The sequence below is a fragment of the Cariama cristata genome, unplaced genomic scaffold (assembly GCF_000690535.1).
Source record: "Cariama cristata isolate BGI_N322 unplaced genomic scaffold, ASM69053v1 scaffold2027, whole genome shotgun sequence".
Taxonomy (NCBI): domain Eukaryota; kingdom Metazoa; phylum Chordata; class Aves; order Cariamiformes; family Cariamidae; genus Cariama; species Cariama cristata.
This window is the reverse complement of record NW_009626895.1, coordinates 57858-72913: the sequence shown is the minus strand read 5'-3', so window position 1 is coordinate 72913 and position 15056 is coordinate 57858. Positions and strand designations below refer to the sequence as shown.

The 15056-nt window shown below is 38.4% G+C and overlaps 1 protein-coding gene across 1 annotated transcript in view; it reads left to right on the top strand.

Annotated features, from left to right (window-relative positions):
* Positions 1-15056, top strand: part of LOC104164769 (catenin delta-2-like) — a gene marked incomplete at both ends in the record, with an annotated part of 77105 nt that overhangs the window by 9706 nt on the left and 52343 nt on the right. The window contains one exon of the mRNA XM_009704212.1: positions 4437-4587. Within this exon, the coding sequence (XP_009702514.1) occupies positions 4437-4587 (151 nt within the window). The remainder of the gene's footprint in view (positions 1-4436; positions 4588-15056) is intronic.

Here is a 15056-nt window from a genome sequence, read left to right as displayed (position 1 = left end):
TAATTACTCTTTTGTTGAGTTTCAGCCTAATGTAATCTTAATCCCTAGAGGCATTCAGCTCTGGAAAGGGTCCTTCATAATAATAACTGTGACAAAGTAAAAAATAATTTTCCAGTTTGCTGTATCTTTTTACTTAATTACTATGACAAAAATAAAAAGAACTACTAATGAAAGTGGACATAGAGATGCACTAGGTACCTTCAAAGTGATGTATAGTAGTTATGCCCCCCAAATTCAATTATCTGTAAAGAGTATTCATGCACAGATTGTGGCTCCTGTGCTTGTCTCTGATAATTTAGCTGCAATCTGATGCAACAATAATCATTTTATTTTATTTTTTGGCTCTTGTTCCCTCTAAAGTGTTTACTGTTCCCATAGGAGCCCTTTCTCTTTACAAACTGAGCAGTTATTTGATCGTTGACACTGCCACTGATTTGTGGAGTAACAGGATGATTAAGTATATTGGCAGAGTGCCTCATTTACCTACTGATAGGCAACAAACCCTTTGTCTCCATTCTTTTTTATGATTTTTCATCTCTTCTCTTTTATACTTCACTGACCTCGTATTAGCAATTGACCTGCAATGTGGAAATGCAGGCGCGTTTCAGGATGGCTTTAGGCAAACAAAAGGATCATCAGTATACGCAAGAGCAAACCAATTTTTCCATTCTCTGCAAGAATAAAATAGCTGTTTTCAGGCATCTCAATTTGAGCGTTCCTGAAATCCACAGTGTAGCATAATTGCTTGCAGAGACTTGTCCTAATTGGCAGCTTAAGGAGGGAGACACAGACAGTTCTTAGCACTTTCCACATGGAAAGTTCTCCAGAGACTCTTGAAACAATTAATAGACATTTCTGTCTCTCAGCCCAAGGTGCATGACTTGAAAATGCAGATGAAATGATAGCAAATCACACATTGAGGTGTCTGTGAACTTTTCCCGAAGCAGATGACATCCTCTGGAAAAAGAGAGCTGGGGGGGGAGGAATGTGCAGGGGAGAGGAGAGGTTCCATACATATTTTTCTCTCTTTCTCCCATTGTTTTATGTATGTGTGTGCATATGTGTATCTGTAAAACATTATATCTTGGATTTTTCCCCTATGAAAACTTTGCAGCTGTATTTTTTATCATTGTGATCAAATTAATTGGTTCATTACAGATGCTGAAGGCTTGCATGTCATTAAGGGGGTTTATATTTTCTGGTTTTTTCATACTGAGTTATTTCAGTGTTTCTCCTACAACATCTTCTACTCTCCCTAGGGTTAAAAACCCCCATTTCTTAATTTGATTCTTTTAAACGTTTGGTTTGGAATGGATGATGAAAATACCACAACCCAAGAAGTCTGTTGTAAACCTGAGTTTCATAAAACAAGTGCTTGTGTTTTCCCTTGGTATCTGACTAAAAAAAATCAAAGGAAATCTGTTTACTGAGATTTCAATATGGAGGGTTTTATAATATAGTGAATAATCTATAAGATCATTTTAGATTCCCTCTGGTATTGAATAGACACAAATAAGGTTTTTTTAAAAAAAAACCAAACACCCCCACTGATTCACATGTAGTCTGTATTGGAGACACTACATCTGTGGTGTGTTTTTGCAATGAACGACAGCATCTTTCAGTATAGTGTCTGCTAGCTTGAACTCTCACTTCAACCAGACAGGTTCACGCCATTCTCAAAGTAGTCTCACTGCTACCATGAACTCTCACTCCGGCCGTCACCTTGTAATCACAGCAGACGCAGCAGAGGCCTCCCCGGGGAGAGATGCAGAAAATACAGCAATGGTAGTTTTTAAGTGCAAAGAGCTATTGCTTTGGGTACTCCCAGCTGCAGGTGAGAGTGTGTTTAACTGGCAGGTAAACACATGTTTGTTAAAACAGGAAGCTTAGAAAGATGAATTTGTTGTTTTCATAGCATTATCCCATTAAAATCAAGATATCGGAAAGAAATTATTTTTCAGCAGATACTTTCTATTAAACTCGCTGCTCCTTAAGATGATCACTCACTGATCCCTTCCAGTACCTAAAAGGGGCCTACAAGAAAGCTGGGGAGGGACTTTTTACAAGGGCCTGTAGTGATAGGGCAAGGGGCAATGGCTTTAAACTGGAAGAGAGTAGATTTAGATCAGATATCAGGAAGAAATTCTTCACCGAAAGGGTGGTGAGACACTGGAAGAGGTTGCCCAGAGAAGTTGTGGATGCTCCATCCTTGGAAGTGTTCAAGACCAGGTTGGATGGGGTTTTGAGCAACCTGGTCTGGTGGAAGGTGTCCCTGCCCATGGCAGGGGGGTTCAAACTAGATGAGCTTGAAGGTCCCTTCCAACCAAACCATTCTATGATTCTATGTGTTTCAGTGTTTTATCTGATGATCATCCTATATACTGGTTCTAGAGAAGAGACTGGAGGAGAGAGCATAGAATAAGATCAGTCAAGAATCCTGCTACCACTTCTCTCACCTAAGACCTATTTGATTTGCTGCAGAAAATGGTGGCACATTTACATTTTAGACATAGTACATTACTGTGCTCGGTGATGCCGAGAACCCCATGTCCTGTTTATCTGCCTTGAAAGCTTATCGTCACCATTATCACTTTCATCTACAGCAAAGTCCAGCCGTCTGGCTTTTGTTATGCATAGTTACTACAGAGGAGAAATAATAAAATAATATTCTTTAAATGCTGGTTTCTTTTCCTTTTTTCCAATTTCCCCTGAATGACATCACCTGGAATGAATTTGCACTCCAGATACTGCAACATTGCAGCCCTTGTCTGTCTCCATATCTACTATTCTTATCACAAAATATATTCTGGCTTTTGCTATTCAGGGCACCTGTCTATAGTATAAACAGATGCTAGCTTTTAAAGTGCACGCTTCAGCTGTGGTAAGTAGAGGCCGTATGCAAAGCATAAGCATGATCTGCTGACAGTGAATGTGCTTACCTTTTTCTAATGCTTTATTTCATGGAATTTGTTTTTACAAAACAAATTTTCTGTTTTGTGGAATGCTATTGCAATGTAACTGTTCTTTAAGGTGTGATCTAACTGTTTTTTAAGGAAGGTTTGTCAAAAGAGAAGGGTCATCATGATCTGAAAATCCGAAGGTTTATCACCCTGGCTTCTGAAGTATTTGAAATATTTCAAAGGCTAAGGGCTTCCAGAACTTTGTCTTCACCTTCCAGGTACAATGGCAGGATAAGCATCCATGCCATAGCACTGGAAGGAGGGAGAAGCTCTGCTTCAATGAATTCCTTCCAACTGTCAGTACAAGGAGCATGAATGCGAACTTTATGAAAATTCCAGAGAAGAGTTCAGGATGTGGGAAGGAATATATGCCTAGTAGATGGCTTGTTTTGAAGCGACCTGTGCTGAGAAGACCTGCAGGTGTCCAAACGTCTCAATTTTGGCAATACTCATAGCTTTTAAAACCACAAGAGCACAGTTTTGGTCTTGTTTACATTTTTTCCAACTTCTGGAGCTAACAGTAGAATGAAAAAGAGGAACGTATAGTTAATCTTTCGTCCCTTCAGGTGCTGGGAACCCTTAGTTGTGCAACATTGGATGGACATCCTGGTCATGGCACGCTGCACAGATCCCATCCATGGAAAGGTTCACTGGCATGATAGTCTTTAGAGCTCTTAGAGGATTTTCTTAGAAGTAAACAACTGTATTCATCATTTTTACTGTCAAACAAAAAGAATGTTCACATGAGAACATGCTGCTTCGCTTTGAGAAAAAGGCAAGGGCATGCCAGTGGTGTCATGACCAGCTGCCAAGTGGGAGATGCCTACAGGCTTCTCTGATACGATCAGCTGCTGGGTTTATCGTGCAGCCAGGTGGTACATGCAGCATGGCACAGCACAGGCTTGCACCTCCCTCAGGTCAACTCTTACGTGAATCGCTCCTCGATGTACAATAGTCTTCTGGTTAGGACCACTACAGGTGCCAAAAGCAGACATAGAGTTGTCATCATTTTTCCTTCTGAACAAGTTGACAATCACAAGAGAAATAACAGCATTTGCATGTTTTTAGACCAAATGGTAATAACAGAGAAATACTCGACATCTTGAACATGTTTTGTAATATATATTTTGTAATATAAACATTGTTGTTTTAGCAGTGGACAGGCATCATTAGATGTTGCATAGGAAATGCTGATGCAAAGCAAGTCATGTGCAGACTTGGGCTGTAAAAATGTAACCAGGTGTGCTAGGAGTAAAGTCAATTCATCATTTAATTTCTCTGCCACCATAAAAAATTAGTGCAGATTTCCAAATCAAGTGGTTGCCTAGCATCATAAATGCAATTATTTCCCCTCTTTTGAGTTTGCATCCATGTGCTTGTTACCCCTTACTATGTTATCTGTTACAACCTCAGATGCCTTGCTTTCTGTAGTCATTTCTGACTTTCGTCTTCATGCTCTCCCATGTGTCTTTACAGTGGTCAGTGTACATCCGTGCTGCTGTCCGCAAAGAAAAAGGATTGCCAATCCTGGTGGAACTGCTTCGAATAGACAATGACCGGGTGGTATGTGCAGTTGCTACAGCTTTACGAAACATGGCCTTAGATGTCAGAAATAAGGAGTTAATAGGTATGTTCTTTCCAAACGATCTATGTATTTTATGGATTTCTTTTCTTTTTTTTTTCAGTTTGCAGCAGAATGAGCACAATGAAAACAATTATTCTCACATTTCTAGCACAATTTCTGTAATTCTTTCTCTAATGTGCCATATTCAGATTTTATGTGACAGCTTAGTGCTATATTGCAAGGAATTGTTGAATTAATTAAACATCATGCAGTGTTTCATGATCTGTCATACTGTAATCTCCAGAAGAAAAGCAGTGGCTTTGTTCTGCTTTAGGGCTTCATTCCTAGGCTGGCAGTAGCACTTGCATCTCCCAGATCAAGTATCTAAACAGAGCAGCCACTCTTGATCCTCAGATTATCTATTGCAAGTTATTATGGGGTCATGAAGTGACAAATAAAGATTTTAAGATGATTCCACGAGTTTACTGGACAGATTAGTAGTTCCAGCAAGAGAACTGGGAAATGCTTGATTCACAGACACGTATGCAGTTAAGGAAGAGGACAGTAATTTACATAAATCATTGTTGTCCCTGAATTCTGATGGTATGGTAAGCACACATCTTGGGGTTTGGGTTCGTTTTTTTGTTTTGTTTAGGTTTTTGGTGGGTTGTTTTAGCTGAAATTCATCCAAACACTGTGGATCATTGAACTTTTATTTTGATGTTCTGTCTTTGGAAAATAATCAATTCCTTGAACTATTTCAAGTCATGACAAAATTATTTCTACTTCTTCTATGCATTAAAAGCATATTTTTATTCATTTTTTCTAACTTGTTAATTTGTTGTCATTACAGCATACTTCTCCTCCTCTGCTTTTAATTACAGAATTCCACAAATAGATACTTTGATCATAATGTTTTGTTATTTGTATCCAGTGCTATCTCAGAGTTAGTTTTTCGTTACAGCAGTGCTCTGCAAGTTGTTAAAACAAGGCAATCACTCCTCTCATGTATTGTACGAACTAAAGAGACTACACTGACAAAGTGTTGTAAGGCAAATAGAGGTAGAGGTTGGTGAATAGTGTAAACCTGCTCTGATTGTCCAGGGGTTGAACTCAAGACTGATGCTTTACCTGCAACACTAGCCTGCTTGTTCAGCTTTTGCTTGTGTTATAGTTGATAAAATTGGCATGAAATTAGATTTGTGATATGTACTGTGTTCAGCTTTCAGGAAGCAGGATGCTGCATATGTGTTCTTAGTGGGTTTTTGTTGTTTTCTAGGAATTTTAAAGTAGAAATTACTGCTGAAGTGAAGTCTATCAGGCCATCTAATCTGGATTAATAACAGACTTGTTTTTTTTTCTCTCATGACCCCACGTCCACATTCAGTCTACTGCATGTCATAGTCTCTATTATTTTACATCTTACTCCTTTATTTGTGGGACTTCCTCTACAGGGTTCACAAACCACATTCATACTGAGTTGTCTTCTATGATCTCTTATCCGTACTTATTGACATCACAAAAAACTCTTTACAGTTGAATTTACAGAGTATAAACATAGTTCGTAATGCTATGAATTAGGCTATGTATGGTTGCCTTTTCTGTGCTCTGATTTTTTTTTTTTTAATGGAAAGTTTTATTTCCTTCCCAAATCTGTAGATTTCATTTAGGAAGTAAGGCTATACACGTGAAATTGAGCTGTCTTAATATGATGTGTCATTCAAAATACTGGGTAAATTACAGATAATAAGCTTGCACCACCTCAACATTTTAATATTTTATTAAATTCTTGAAGAACATGTGATATAAACAAAGATGAATTTTAAAAAGGTAGAAAAACTCAGTTGAAAATAATTACCTAATAAATTTATTTATGTAGCCAACATGTAATGGCTGTACAGTGCTGCTCAGGTTTAAGTTATTTGGGGGATGATTCTGGGGAATTGTACTTCATAACGGCAATACAAATTTACTGCAGTTTAAGTCCAAACATGCCAATGTGACAAGGAAGTTATGACTATAATTCCTGAACTATTTCATCTGTGATCCTTATATGTTCATTTCTTTGGCTTTCGCATTGAACTTCAAAGAAACAGTAATAATGGTAATTACTTGTCTTGTTCCTGAATACTTTTTAGCAAATAGGGAATATCGTAGAGCTAATTTTCAGAAATGCCAAACACCTGGAGTGGTCAAGGATTTCAGCTCATGTTGTAGGTGGTTCATTTTTGTGTATATTACAGTTCTACATATTCTGTGATGCCTTAGCTGTTGTTATGGAAATGAGGACTCAAAAGGGGCTTCTTCAGGTTAGTCACTCAAGCATTTTTCTGCCTAAGCAAAATCAACAGTCTGTTTATCTTTCCTCTTTGCAGTTTATGTTTGTGCATCATATTCTTGTGGTATCAAACTCTACCTCACAGACTGAAATTTCCCCCTTAAGATAAGCTTTTTTAAAGGTGAATTTTCCAATTGTATATATACTAAATTTACCTAAGTAGAATTGAGTTGGTTGGGATTTTTTAATGCATCTATAAAGCTTTCTTTTCAGTGGTGCTGTGGTTCCATTCCCGGCTGACAAATTGTTAACTGAAATGTGCCAGAGAACGAAGTATTTCTTTCTGCGGCTGCCAAGCAGCCAATAAATCAGTGTTGAGGCATCTGGCAAATATATCAGAAAGCTTGCTAAAATCCAGACACACCTGTACTGAACTACAAAACAAACAAAAAGACCCTTTTTTCAAACAGCCAGAAGTTTCTTTCTAGACTTCATTGAATTGGCCAATCTGTTTTGTTTTTCACAGACATCTATCAACTGTGTTGTGACATTGCTGAAGGTTGGTGCCAGACTTCTCTTATAATTTACCCGAGCCATCCCCGTAACAGCATTTTCTTTATTTATAGTGAGGTCTTCTTCCTGGGTTTCATTTCAGGCATGCTCCATGTCCTTTAAAAGGACTCTCTTTTTTCTTCTTCTCTATCGCTTTTGCATTGTGCCATGTGTCTCCAGGCAAAGACACTGGGCATATTCATCTTTCTACTTCCCAAAATGTGCACTCAGACAAAGACGTGGCAAACCTGGCCTACTTAGTACGGGCACTAGGTAATCCAGCACCCAGCTTCCCCTCCTTGGGCATACTGCCCAGGTGCGTTTGTGGTCATGGTCAGAGCACATTCATTTTCCACTTGTCTTTCAGGACCCTCATCTGCATGAAATAGTACCCACTCTACGTTGCTTCCCAAGAGTGCACCCCAGGGGAAGGTTTAATAGCCATTTCTCTCTCCCAGCAGTGCCACAGCTGAGGGAAGTGGTGCTGTGGGTCTTGAAAAGACCCACTACTGATACTGCATGTTTTGGTTTTTGGTTTCAGCAGTCTAGGCTGCACAGTGCTCATGTGTCCCTCTGGTACCCCAGAATCTTCCTGCTGCTTTTCACGTGCTTTGTAAGCATTTTGGAAGGCTGCTTTTCCTCCCTCAAAGCAGGTTCTGTCTCTGTTAAGCTTCTCCACACAGCCATTAGCTTCTCACCCCAGCCCCACTAGATGCCTCTGAGTTGGCCAAAAGTCACCTCTTTTTGCTTTTGATCGTTCACTTAGATAGAAGAAAATCACTTTTGTCGCACAGGTCTTCCAAGAGCTTTGTTGATGACCTCTATGCAGTTATGTCATCCCCATGTTCCTTCCTTCTTCCTTTAACTTTCCCTCTCTCAAAAAAAAAAAGAGGAGGAGGGGGAAGTAGAATAACAAATCCACCCTTCTGTGTCCCTGAGTGCTGTCTAGGTGCCTTAATTTGAGGATATGGCATTATTCTCCCTCCCCCAGGAATATCGTTTTTAACTTGGGGATTACCTGCAGACCTGCTGCTTCTGGCAGTGCCACAGCAGGATGCCAGTCAGGCCAGCGCCTCGTGCTGGAGCTGTCCCACTGTCTTCCCTACAGTGAGCACGCCTACAGACTTTTATTCCCTAAAGCCACACTTTGTTGGAATGATGTCAAAAAAATACTAACTTAGAATAAGGTTTTTCTTCTTTAAATAGAGGGAACTTGGATCAGCTGGGCAGGGCAGAAAGGCTTAAAAATAAATCCGTCTTCTGGAAACAGTATCTTTGCAGATTGAATTGTTTCCTTGCAGTCTGCTCCAGCAGCTTCAGTGGCTTTCTGATTCAGACACCTTCCACACAGTCCTCTGGGCTTCTAGGAAACTTTCTGTGGATCATCTGAACCTGCACTGTAGACCTGTGTCCTACTTTAGACAAACTCTTTTCCTCCCTAGAGTCTCCCAGCCAGCACCAGTTCAGCAGCCTCCCTTCTTGCTATTGCCTCTCCCCACTCTGCATGTGAGGCGGCTTTCCAAACTGAGATTCCCCATTTGATCCTGGGGAACGAGCCAGTTTCATCTTTCTTTTATCTGAAACACAGCCAGCAGTTTTGGTCTCTGCTACCATCCACGACCTCTTTAACAATATGAAATGTGCAGTTAATTGAAATCTATGTGACTTGTTTTTCTAGCTACACAAGCAGGTATGGACTGTCCCTGTCAGTGAAATTTTTGAAGGATGAATCACTGTCCCCAAAATTTGCATTTGCAACTTCATTGTTCTTGTATATGCACAGGATTTACCTTTGATTTTAAGTGACAATTATTGTGGCATTTTAAAGTCCAGTAGGTGGTCTCTCAGAAGGGTTAAGCTGATTTTTCAGACTGCCCCAGATGAGAAATTTGTCACTATTCCTGTACAGCAGAGTATGTACAATATAGGATTTGCCCTCTTGAAATACAATTCGGAACTTGTATTAGTATTGCATTTCGTACTGGTTAGTGATAAATCCACAGGGTATGGACTTTGGAGTGAATGCAGAGCTGGAGGTAAAATTTATTAAATTTGAATGCACAGTTTTGTGTTTCAGGTCTTTCTATCAGTTTTCTCTTATCCTGACAGTGGTTTCTAATGGTATTCGGGGTCAGTGTTGATTGAGAGAAGTATTGTACAAGTAATTCAAGAGCACCATTCTTTCTCTTGGCCTCTTGGCCTGTATTTCTGTGGTTAAATAAAAGACGTTTTTAGTGAATGGGAGTATTTTGATCACTCACCCTTGAAAAAAAAGGAGGACAATTCCACCTAAAGGTTTTTTGACTTCTTGTCCTGTGTAGAAGATATATATCTCTTCCCATAAAAAGTGTGGAGAATCCATGTGTCTATTCAGGGCTCTAGATTCTAGGGAGTTTGATGGGATAAATTGAAGTGTTGCAGAACTTAAAACGTCCTTGTTGTGGCTATCACTGTAAAAGCATGATTCAGATAAGTCAAGTTAGTGATACAATTTCTGCCACCTTCACAAGGTTTTGAATCAAGTCCTGAAACAGGAGTCATTTTTTAATTATTGTTACTGAGTTGGGGCTACAAGGTGTCAGTACTGAATTATTCTCAATTCACTACTCATCTGTTGGTAATGCAGTTATAAGATACATACAAAATTCAAGGATAGCATATCAATTAAATTGTTGCTTAATGTGTGTTGGAACCTGCTTAATCTTGCTAGGTGTCTAAAAATTCATTGTATAACGTAAGATACCTGTATTAGACTCCCTTATAGTTGGCTGAGAGAGAGAGAGACTCCCAGAAAGTGATTTATTTTATCTAACATGCCATAAAATGGATCTCACCCTCTATTACTGTCTAACCTTTACTGAGTGATTAAAAACTTCTAGGGAATGTGTGAATTGCCATTGAGTGTGTGCCTTGCCATCTCATGAGCAATATGGATCTATGCAGGTGCCTGAAATAACTGATGTTTGTTTCAAAGTTTTATTGCTAAGCTTGAGAAAGTTCAATTGAGGTATGTATCAGGAGTTCACAATTCTAATGAATTGTTAGGCTCACAGAATAATTCAGGTTGGAAGGAGCCTCAGGAGGTCATCTTGCCAGCCTTGCACTCAAAGCAGGGTCAGCTATGTTATTTCAAAGTGTGATATTGATTCACATTTGGAAAGATTTGCTTTCAGCTCTTAGACTGAAAACATGTCAGAAACAAGTATTTGCATTCTCACAGCAGAACATGACTCTTCTGGAGCGTAAATAGCTACATGGGGTTCCCCCGTCTTAGAACATGGCCACTTTGTTTCAGTATTAGTAATAAATCCAAGTGAAAACAGTGATCAGTTTTGTAGTTAAGAGAACAGCAGCTTTAGGAAATGCTAAGTCCTAGTAATACACATTGATAGAGATTATTGGAATGGGTTGTGAGATGATTAAATCAAATATGCAGCTTTCATCCCACTTAGAGTGTCTATATGCAGTTTTCTGTCTTTTTTAAACGTGAGCACTTCTGAATTTCTCACACATACATCTGCCAGGATCTGAGAGATGCTGAAATTTTTTATTGATTTTTTAATTGACTTATAAAATATCTTAGTCACTGAAATGTTAAATTGACTTAAATTCACAATGCACAAGATGCCAGAAAGCATTTATCAGGAACTGTAGACATTTATTCAGAAGAAGGTGAAGACAGAATACATGCTGCCATTTGTATAATTTGTGTCAGTTTTCATTGCACTTCCTTTGTTGTGTTTAATAGTCAAGCTGTGCAAAACCTATATTACAGTAAACACATACCTGAATAAAAAGAGACTGTCATCAAGAAGTTGATTTAGGAAATGGAACATGTGGTCATGCATTAATAGCTGATGCTCCTTACCCTATATCAATGAAGAGAAAGATGTTAGTTAAAGCGGTAAATGCATAATTAAACTTTGATCATTTATAACACCTATGTGGCAAAGTCCAGACTCCCTGGTTTCTAGTGTTGAATACATGTTAGCCGAGAATTTAAATGATAAAAGTTTAAATGTTAAATATTTTTTCCATTGCAGTGTAAAAGCCTTGTGCCAAGGAGATTTTTATTTTTCATGTGCCTTCAGCCACTTGTGCATTGCCTTTTGCTCCAGTTTATCTCAAATAGATTTCTGACAAGCAGACCTGGTAGTTATAGAGGTTAAGAAAGGTCTCCTTCCTCAGTCATTTCTTATTAAATAACATTCTCAAGTGAAGGGATTTAGGGGAAAAAACAGGGTTGGTAAAACTGAATTCTCATTTTTAGTATCAAAGTCAAGATCAAGCATTTTCAAGACTAGATTAAGTCTTTTACATCTGACTTCCCCTATTGCCTAAGTATGGCTGTTTGGATTTGGAGGGATTTTTCTCTACCGTGAACCATGTAAAAAAACCCTGATGTTTCAGTTAGTCACGTAGGCTTCTGCTGTGGACAGTAGAGACAAAATGGCACCTCTAGGTGTTGATCCCACTTACCTCTATCACCAAAAGTCTTGGATCTTATGGTGGAATGGGTCCTGTGTGAGAACCTAGAGATGGAACCAGAGACTTGATGGCTAACTTTTGGGTGACTGAAGATAAGCACGTAGTATCCCATCAGAAGTTGTTCTGATAATGCAGAATAAGTACTGTCCTGCTCCCCTTTAATTAGCTCGGTAGACTTTGCAAGGGCAGTTAGTGAAAAAGCACCACAATTTTTCATTGTCACTCAAAACAACAGAAATACAGGCTCAGATATAGGATAATGAAGAATACCACTTTCACAGATCTGTTTTTCATTGTAATGCCAAGTCAAAGAATCACACAGCATTTCATCTCCATAAAATAAGATCAAGGTGCCACACAAATACTAACCACAATCCAGCCCTCGGTCAGCTGTTCCTTGTAATATAATAACCTGTGGGGAAACGCCTGGAAAATGCCTCTATTTCTATTTTAAATGTCAGAATCTCAAAATAATCATCTCAGTATTGCACCATGACAGATTATCTAGATGATAGCGGTAATTTTAAATGATGTCATATAATGTTTTAAGGTTTATAAACCTTAAAGCCTTTATTATAGGTTTTATAAGTTTGTATTCACATTCAGTATTACTTAAGATTCAATTTGGAGTGCAAGTCATAAAAGTTGCAAAATCTTGTGGAGGTGACCCAGGAAAGCCTAGATTCAGTGTGACTGCCAAAACCAACACGACCAAAAAATAAGCAGCAGCCAACGGATATGCCTTTTCACTTCATTGATGTGCATTTCACACATAAGAAAGTGCCCCAGCCTGCACCTTACAGTCTGTTCGAGATAAACAATTTCTGTTTGGTTCTGTTCTTCTGCACAAGGTAGAAAGCAATTAAACTGTAACTGTATCCACTTTTCTCACTCAGAAGATTGACTTTTCAAACAATTCAGTATTAATTTTCATCTCTATTTCTCAGTATATTCATGCTGAGAAGTGCTACTTATCTTTTGAAAATTCAGAGTTCTGATCTAAAAAGTGCATATAATTCAGTCGCATGTTCCATAAAACATACAAAGGTAGAAATGCAAATGTCACGAACTGCCAAAGTAATTTTAAAAGTACTTTTAAATCCATGAGGAATTATCCTAAATCTGCAAAGTGGTTTTGAAAATCCAAGTTTTGTGACAGCCTTACATTAACAGGTAAGTGTATCAAAACAGATGTTTCCTGCCTGTTCTGTATCGGCTTCAATTCATGGAGCTGTGAGCTAGTTTTATTCTATGTAAGATGCGAAATAACCTTTTCTCTTGAAATCCTTACCAACTTAAGTGATTTTCAAATGACAGAAATTACATATACAGCATTCTATACTAAAAGCACTTTTCTTTGAAGAAACTAGAACTATTCATGACACATGTCAATGAAAGAGAATAGAACATGGCAGGTGAAATAGCATTTGATAGAGGAAAGTAACATCCCTTTCTTCTCGCATGTGAAGACCCTGGGAATGGGGCTGGGGCACTGTAGTTGCAAAGGTTGTTGAAGGTGGAGCTGAGAAATGGAAAAAGAGAAAAAAAGAAAGGATAAATGTGTGTCGATTAAATTTAAGCTATCTATAGATTACTTCCAGTCATATTAATAGTAATTTTCTCTGTGCATCTACATCCTTGCACTCTCTAAATTACTGCAGTTGTTCTTGCAAAATCTCACACAGTCCTAATTCCTGAGTTAGATATTGACAGGTGAGGTGGCAGTTCACAATGTCCTTCTCCCCACGTGTGGCTTTTGAGACATGCTCAGACCTCTGTTTTAGTGTCCCCAAACTTGTCTTCTGCATGTTTCAGAGTGATGGTTGCTTAAAAAGGAAGAAAGTTAAGGACAAAACCCAAACATCTTTCACAAAGGTGACACTGGTAAAAAACTCAGATTTCAGGAACCTAAAAGACTTCTATGCCCCTGCACAGGAGGACTATACTGACATGATGTAGGCTGACACGGAAGTAAAATACCTCTGGATATGCAACACAGATGTTTGTCATCATCCATTAGATAAATATTTGCACCATAAAATGTCTCATTTTCCCAGGATAAAAATAGGATAAAGGTAAAAGATATCAGAGAGTCGATGTTCAGAGAATGCAAGATTAGGAAACAGTATGGACGTCTGGATTCTTACAACTGGCTTTCTAACTAAATCTCAATGCAGTTAAATTGATTTTTGGTTTTCATTCCATTCCTGACCATTAGGCGTTTACACAACATTGGTGGTTGTTAGCAGTTATCCCAGTATACACAGAAGGTGGTTGCATTTCTTTGTTGGGCTATATGCATTCTTTGCCAAAATAGGGGTGATCCTAATGTTAGTTTAGTCTTTGACAGTTATAAAGAGGGAACTCAGTCTCATACTTGTTAGTTTCTGCATGACATCTTCAGATGCTACTGTTTTCTTACAGAATAATTGTTCTTCATGAAGTATTTTGATGGAGGATTTGCTTGCCTGTAAGAACTAAGTCATACAGTAGTTGTTTCCATTATTTATTATGGGTTTTAGTTGTAAAGGCTCTTGTTTCAGATAACATTATTAAAACTTCAAATATCCTTTTGATTACAGAAAGCAGAATAATGGTCTTTTGCTACAGCCTTTACAAATGAATTCTTGCATTTCCTCATGAATATTGTACCTTTAAGTGCCTGTGGTATCTCTCTAAAAAGGCACTGTCCGGGACTGGCTGGAAGCACTGTCACTATCTGTTAGCTTTCTGCTCATTTCTGGGGTTCTTCTTTTGGATACTGGTTGAATAGGTCTCCGACTAAATCAGTTGGCATCCCTACTTAAAAAGCAGTTTTTAAAAAAATCCAAATCTGCTGTTTCATGCTTATAACTGCGGGGTTTGAATAGCAGCAGTTTTGTAATACACAGTTACAAAATATTAAAAGGGTAACAAATTCTCATCATCTGAGATAAGTGAGGAAATAATCAATTTTCTAAGGGGCCTTATTATCATAATTCTGTAAGGTAGGACTGTGATTCTGGTACTTAATATCTCGATGGACTCAATTAAACAAAAATAAAGAAATGTAGTTTTCCTCCCAAGGAAAGCCTAGAGAACCCTTAGAATCAACTTCAAAGCCCCATTGATCTCTCCATGGCATCTCTATGAAATTATTTGAAAACTGGTATTACTGATACAATCTTTAGTATTACTATGTTTTTCACTTTCCTTTTGCTTCCTCTTGTGGCTG